Below are 7,573 nucleotides of genomic sequence, written 5' to 3' on the forward strand. Positions count from 1 at the left end.
AGTAGCAGCCTAAAACTTTGCTTCGCCGTTCAGACAAACAAAAGGAGGGAAAAAAGTGACAACCACAGCAATTCAGATCGTCTATGGCCCAGTTGTCCGTAGCGGCCTCTATGGTGCAGACTGGGCCACGTGTGTAATGATCACCTTATTTTTATTTGGGCAAGGCGTTTGGAAAGGGGTAAAGAGCTCTTTATACACACAGCTCAATCTACGTCTATGGACAGCACACCATAGTTATCGAATTAAAGTCCTCTACAATACCTGGCGGGGTGACAATGCGCATCCGATGGCACAAAAGAGGCCATGTGTACCACGTGAGCTCTATTGTGCCATCAGATGCGCACTGCCGCCCCACCAATACTGTAGACGATCCTGGTCCTTATCTGGATCCCAACCCCAGCATCACTCATGTCATGACTCATGATGACGACCCACCCCATCCACTATTACTCCATTACCATTCATCATTTTAAGTAATCCATCGAATTTTTATCCGCTGCTGTAACTGGAGCACTACTATGCGCATCGTGCGGTGTAGCAACGACCATGTGTGCACAGTAAATCCTACTATACGTCGCACGACACGCACAGCAGCACTCCAATTACAACAACAAATAAAATCCTAATCCGCCCGGAACACAGTTAAAACCCCAAAAGTACTAGTAGAGAGAGAGTACAAAGTTTATCACAACATCTCATTACTTGCACACACTTGTAAACAATGGAAAAAAAACAAAAAAGGGCTAAGAAAGAAAAAAAAAAATTGAATTTTCCATTCCAAAGCTCCATGCCAATCCAAAACCACAAAATTTAAGCACGCACCCCCACTTCGATTCGATAATGGATACCCCCTTCACCATCCATAGATAATAATAATCATAATAATTTACAATACCCATAAAAGATAGAAAGAAAGAAAAAGCTTATAAAACCCAGACCCACATGATTCTCAGAGAGACGAAGAAAGAAGGCAAAGAAAAAGAAGAAAAGATGGGATTTTCACAATAAAGAAAGGAGAATAATTATGATTCGTTCTCTTCTTTTGACAAATTAAGATGATGATGATAGAAGGATGTGATTTAGCCAGAGCTTTAGGCCCTGGACTTGAAAGGAATAGCCCTGATGATGATCTGGTGATACACCGCAGCAAGTGCAGCTCCAATGAAGGGCCCTACCCAGAAGATCCAGTGGTCATCCCAGGCATGATCCCTGTTGTAGATGATGGCTGCTCCAAGACTCCTCGCTGGGTTGATTCCTGTTCCTGTAATTGGAATGGTTGCCAAGTGCACCAAGAACACTGCGAACCCTATTGGCAGTGGAGCCAATATCTGCACAACCAAAACATCATCAGAACCAGGAAGGTATAAAGGGGGGGGGGGGGGGGAGTCACTGCAATTTCAGTGGCACAAAACCACAAACAAGTGGAAGAAAGGTTTCTTAGTTACTACTTACAGGGACGTGAGAGTCACGGGCGCTTCTCTTGGCGTCAGTTGCAGAGAAGACGGTGTAAACGAGGACGAAGGTACCTACGATCTCAGCACCAAGGCCATCGCCCTTGGTGTAGCCATGGTTCACTACGTTGGCTCCACCACCCAACATCTGGTATTGAGACTTCTGGAAGCCCTTCACAACACCAGCACCACAGATCGCCCCAAGGCATTGCATCACAATGTAGAACAATGCCCTGGTCAGAGACAATTTCCTTGCCAAGAACAAACCGAAGGTCACAGCTGGGTTAATGTGTCCTCCTGCATCAAACCCATCAATGGAACACAAATGTTTAATAAAAAAATCCACAAAAAGTAAGAACAAAAATCGAAAAGGAATTGAGTTTGAGGTTAGATTTAGGATTTACTAACCTGAGATGCCGGCGGTACAGTAGACGAGGGCAAAGATCATACCCCCAAAAGCCCAAGCAATTCCTTGAATACCCACAGAGGCACACTTGTTAGGAGACCTTTGCACACCCATGACAGTCAAGACTGTGATGTATAGGAAGAGGAAAGTAGCCATGAACTCTGCAATTCCAGCTCTCCAAAACGACCATGATTGCAACTCCCCAGCTTCAAACAGAGGAGCAGGGGGTGGCTCCTTGTAGTCCTTATCTGTCTGTGCTGCAGTTCCTATGGGCTGCCTCTCTGAGTACTTGTTTGCTCCAAGCCTCACATCTTCTTCCTTGCCCTCCATTTCCTCTCTGCAAGCTCTGAACACAACAACAAAAAAAACCCCTCCTTAAGTGAAGCTCTCTCTCTGCCTGTCTGTGATTGTGTGAGTTAAGGTGGAAGTACTAAAGTTTTGGTGGTGATTTATAGCGAGAGAGTGATCAAATCATAATAAGGATTAAGGAGTAAAGGGTATTTTTTAATTTTGTAAGACTTATCTTTTTCTCTCTTTTTAATTAGTGTATGGGATTGGCTGTGTATTAGTTTTTTTTAAAACTTGATTAAGGGTTCCATTAAGAACTGTTAAGAGATGTTTCTGGAATCTGGGAATGGAACATAAGGATATTGACACCTGTCGATTCTGTCTCGCTGTTCTTATCTGTTGCAGAGTCTTTATCTTTTTTTAATATGGTTTTCTTATGTATTAATGGGTATTGATGACCTGTCACTTACTTACCCAAAAAAATAAAATTTGACCTGCCTAGAACCCTACACCTTTTGATTTCACCTAACCTATCTGATATAAAAGAAGTTAGCTTAAAGTAAGGTGATTGTTACTGTTTACTGGTTACAGAAACAAGTCTACATAGAATAACGTTAAATCAAAATCAAAATCAAAATCAAAAGTCATTTTCGGGTTAGGATTATGGAGCTTCTTCTACATGCTACTTATTAGTTAAGCTTACGATGTGATTGGGCGACTGCCGCCATGGGGCCCCTCGTTATTATAATTTTTGGCGTTGAAGTCTTCAGGACTGTTTTTTTTTTTGTTTTTTTGATAGAACTCTTAAAAAATGTTGGGTATACTAACCGAGCCCGGATCCAGTGGAAAATTATCTCTTCCTGTTTCCTGTCCGGCCTAGTTCTCTAGGGGGTGGTGGATCCCATCTGAGTGGAACGTTTGGGCAGGGGTAGGGTAATTATTTCAGTCTTCCCTTGTTAGAGGAATTGGGTCGGACAGAGAACTGGAGGTGATAAAGATCCCGAATCCACTCCAATGACATTCAACCATCAGAATCGATCTCATACCATCTATGGATCTTGATTCATATTCATCGATATGGTCTATGGTTTTAGGAATTAATATCGGAACAACAGTATCAATTCATTATATTGATATCAAGTAATACTTGACTAATACGAATCAACTACTAATATAGTATAAATATGATTTTCTTTCATAAAAAAATAATGTTTTGATCTAGAATCAATATTGGTAGGAATTGATACTGCATATGGTTTCAAATTTTCAATTCCGGATTTTTGAACCCGGACTTCTTACAAGTCTTGCTCATGGTTCTAAGTATTGGCATTCTATTGATGTTTGATTGATATATATTAATATTGTCGAAGATCGATACCGATAAATGTTATTGACCAATTGTATCTGCTAAAATCCTAACTTCTTAAAAGCCTTGCTCATGGTTCTTATTGGAATTGTATCGATGTTTTTGGCTGATATATATTGATATAGTCGAAGATCGATATTAATTAATATCGATCAATTGTATTAACTAAAAAAACACTTATTTTTGAATTTACATTTGATGCCAACAGGCCAATCTACATTACTATCATAATAGAATGTTTATTCTTGAATCTATGCTCTATATCGATCTGATCCATATTGGTATCATATAAGTATCAAACAAGGCCTATAATGACATTGATACTAATACTTGTATTTTGGATCGAGTTTTTCTCGACCCATCATCTTAAATCCTAAATATTTGCTCTCTATTTACGAATGATCGATATCAATTGAATGCATTAACAATGATTGAAAGAAAATTTGATGCATTTATTTTTATTTTAACTAATAAAAAATACGAAATTAAATTCATTTTACAGAAAAAATTGATTAATAGAAGGGTCTCAGTTGTCAAGAAAGAGGGACAAAAAGGGAGTGGAAGGGTGAGTGGTGAGAAAAAAATTGGCCGTTTTCTACCGACCGTTGGGAAAGTCACACAGAGGAGACACCCAGTCTCAATCCTGGATGTTTGTGGTAACCGATGAATTCGACCAACCTGCCCAACGGCTATTTCCTTTTTACTCAAAAAAAAACGGCTATTTTCTGCACTCCACTCGTGAGACTTGGCCTGGCCCAGCTAGAGTAGTAACCCAAGAAACACGTGCATAACTGAGACCGTCTTTATGTTCCGCCGGTTAGAACTTGGAATCCGATAGAAGTCACTCAAAACACGTTCACTCACTGAGTCACTGAGGTTCAAATGACTGGACTACCCTCGGTTGGACTATAATTGAACAACTAACCCTATACCGGAATGTGGTTGTTTTTTGGATTAATATCTCGGGAAGGATTTGCTGATCGGCACTCCATTCATTTCAAGGGCATTTTAGAGAGACAAAAAATGTAGCAGTTTTAAGGGACAAAAAATCCTCTCCAGTGTCAATCTTGCGATGCATTGCAATGCAGGCCTGAGAACTCGATATGTGGATGATGCGACATTCAATAATGTTGAGTTTGAGTTGGAAAAAAAAACTGTCTTGCATCAAGCTTGCATAGTTAGATGAAGTTTCTTCCAGATGTCGAGCCCTTAGGCCCGAATTGTAGTGCATCACAAGATGCCCAAACTGTAGAGAATTTTAATGTAATAGAGGGTAGGTTTTATTTTGCTTCTTTGATTTAACACTCGAGAGACCACACATTTCTAGATCTCTCTCTCCCAGGGCCTCAACCCTAATGCGACACGACCCTAACTCAGGGTCAGCAATTTCCAACCCTTGTCCACCCTTAGGGTCAGATATCTCAGCCCAAGGCCTATTCAGGCTCAAGGTGAGTTCGGGCCGATAGGGTCAAACTTGCATCCCTAATCGGCTGGTACAACATAGATAATGATAATAATAACGAAGAATAAAATAAAAAGATAACCAATCATTCCGGTAGACAACCCAGACTTGTGAAGGAAGGGGTGGGGTCCTTAGGGTTCCATTGCACTGAACTGGAAGTCACAGGAAAGCCAGGGCCCAGGCCCGTTTTGCCAACAAAAATAATGCGGAGAATGGAAAAATCCTGAGAGAAAAAGCCAAACAGCAACTATTCTACTCCAGAGACACCTCAAATTAAGTCAGAAAGTCCCCAAACCGACCAAACCACATCCTTTATCCACGTGGCTGTCATCTAATGTCACAATCCTAAAATCTCCTCCCAATTGCCATCTAAGAACAGCGACCGTCGACCCACAAAACTATTGCCACGTGGCAAACATCCCAAAACAAAACAAAACAAAAAACCAGTCACTTTACCAAACAAAAAACACAAAACACCAGTCAGGTTCATAAAAAAATGTTGTAGCTTCACCGGCCTTTCGCGTGGAACAGCCGCCCATAGTTTCATCGTTGCATTGGAATTAATCTACAAATTTTATTCCAATCCTACAGTAACCGTGAAAGTGGCTGGGGTATTATAGAATCAATAATTGTCATTTATAATATTCATCATCATCATTATCATCACATATATAATATTCATCATAATTTTATATGCTCACTTGACTATGAGCATCTTCTTTTACCAATTAAAAAAAGGTAAATAATGTGTACCTCTCCTGTACTTTGTCTAAAATACAAATCCATTCAAGGTTTCAGAAAATGAACGAGTACATCCGTGTAGTTTCAAAATCATGCTAAACTAATTGTCCATTAAACATCCAATGTTAAGTGATGACATGACGTTGAGAATATGAAAATACACTTATGCAAGATATCAGTTTCGTTTGCCAAATGCTACATCATTTCTCAACCGCCATACATGCCAAGCAATGAAGCTACACAGCCTAGTTCCTTCGCTTTTGTCTTTCTAAGCTTCTGGAATTCATTCCAATCAGTGATCCATTGTTGAAGCGTACTCCCATCTTGAGTAGTTCCCTTGTAAGTCAGCGCACTCCCAACGCATTTTCATCCTCTCAAGTGCATTTCACCATCCCAGTTCAACTTTAAAGCACATTAGATGGTGCACCTCACCACTGTCTGATTCGAGATAAAAAATTTCAATGCTATTTGATGTTGGATCTCATGCAAGGATTTAAATCACAATATCAAGTATTTGTGATGTTGCTATTTAAATTTGTCATTTCATATATATACTCAAAAAGTGTGCAATAAAGTTTCACATATTTTTTACCCTTGCTTTTGTAATATGGGGCTCTTTCCATAAAACTCCAGTCTTAGACTTCATTTTTGAGCGGAGAATAGATAGATTGTTGAAATATTTGTAATAAAGTAATTGCCCACTAATTAAAAACAATATTGCTAATCTCTTCCTTTCATATAAAAATTTTCTTTTCATGAGAATAAAAAAAAATGCTCACAAAATTAACTAGGTATACTAATAAGATAAGAGGGCAAGAGATCTCTACTTGGTAGTGTTTCCTACACCTCACAAGGCACCGTGAGATGACGCATTTGCCCCCTGGGTAGATACCCAGGCGTGTCACCCATTGGAGAGCGTATGAAACACCACCAAGTAGAGATCTTTTTCCCTAAGATAATACTAATAAGTTAGCTAAGTACCCCTAAACCCAAACCTGGTTTATAAGTGAATATCCGTTCTTCCATCACTTCTTCCTCTAAGTAGAACCATCACCACTTCCTCACCTTGTTTTTCTTCCCACCATCCCCATCAGATCAACAACAACAACAACAACAAACTCAGTCTTATCCCAATTAAATGGGATCGGCCACATGGATCCATTCAAAACAAATCAAGTAAAACAGACACACACAATGGGAAAGGAAAGTAAGAGAAATGAGAAAATAAAAAGTGAAACGAAAAATAAAAAATGAAAGTATAGTTGGAAAACCAGGGTTTGACTCGGACGAGTCACCCGAGTCGAGTCAAAATTTTAGGAATCCTGGTCAAGAGTCATATAAACTCGGTCAGGGTGAAAAATGACCAAACTCGGTCATGAAACACTCGAGTCGAATAAGACTCAATCTTTTTACTCGAGTCACCATGAACTCAGCGAGTCTAGCCAATTTTTTGAACAAAATATGCTTGACTACTTAATTGATTAGTAAATTAATCAATAAATATAATAATTACTAGCATAATTGAAAAACTAAATTTTTTCTTCTCAATATTTACTATCTTGCAGTCAACTCTCTCTCTCTCTCTCTCTCTCTCTATATATATATATATATATATATATATATATATATATAGTTGATGACTAGTAATCTTGCCTTCCCAAGGCAAACAGGAATTTATAGAGGAGCCCAAAACAAAATAAAACTGACCATATAGATAAAATATAGAGGAACCCAGTAATGCAAACCATCTAATCAAGATATAAAGCCATTGAGATCATCTACTCCTGATTCTACCGAAGGGGTGGTGGCACGCCATTTTCTCAGATACAGATTGCCAAATAAACCTAAGGCAATGAGAT

At 39.2% G+C, this 7,573-nt stretch overlaps 1 protein-coding gene across 1 annotated transcript; it reads right to left on the reverse strand.

Annotated features, from left to right (window-relative positions):
* Positions 1-1,061: 1,061 nt before the first annotated feature.
* LOC122647328 (aquaporin PIP1-3) lies at positions 1,062-2,287 on the reverse strand. Its single transcript, XM_043840750.1, has 3 exons — positions 1,860-2,287; positions 1,453-1,748; positions 1,062-1,328 (listed from the first exon to the last, which is right to left on the reverse strand). The coding sequence occupies exons 1-3, from the start codon at positions 2,185-2,187 to the stop codon at positions 1,092-1,094; spliced, it is 861 nt and encodes a 286-aa protein (XP_043696685.1). The 5' UTR covers positions 2,188-2,287; the 3' UTR covers positions 1,062-1,091.
* Between the last annotated feature and the right edge of the window lie 5,286 nt (positions 2,288-7,573).

Source organism: Telopea speciosissima, unplaced genomic scaffold (genome assembly GCF_018873765.1).
Source record: "Telopea speciosissima isolate NSW1024214 ecotype Mountain lineage unplaced genomic scaffold, Tspe_v1 Tspe_v1.0025, whole genome shotgun sequence".
Classification (NCBI taxonomy): Eukaryota; Viridiplantae; Streptophyta; class Magnoliopsida; order Proteales; family Proteaceae; genus Telopea; species Telopea speciosissima.

Coding starts and splice junctions, on each gene's coding strand:
- LOC122647328 (XM_043840750.1), bottom strand. CDS start 2,187: ATGGAGGGCAAGGAAGAAGATGTGAGGCTTGGAGCAAACAAGTACTCA. Junction 1,749..1,859: donor CTGTACCGCCGGCATCTCAG/GTTAGTAAATCC, acceptor GGTTTGATGCAG/GAGGACACATTAACCCAGCT. Junction 1,329..1,452: donor CCCGTGACTCTCACGTCCCT/GTAAGTAGTAAC, acceptor TTGGTTGTGCAG/ATATTGGCTCCACTGCCAAT.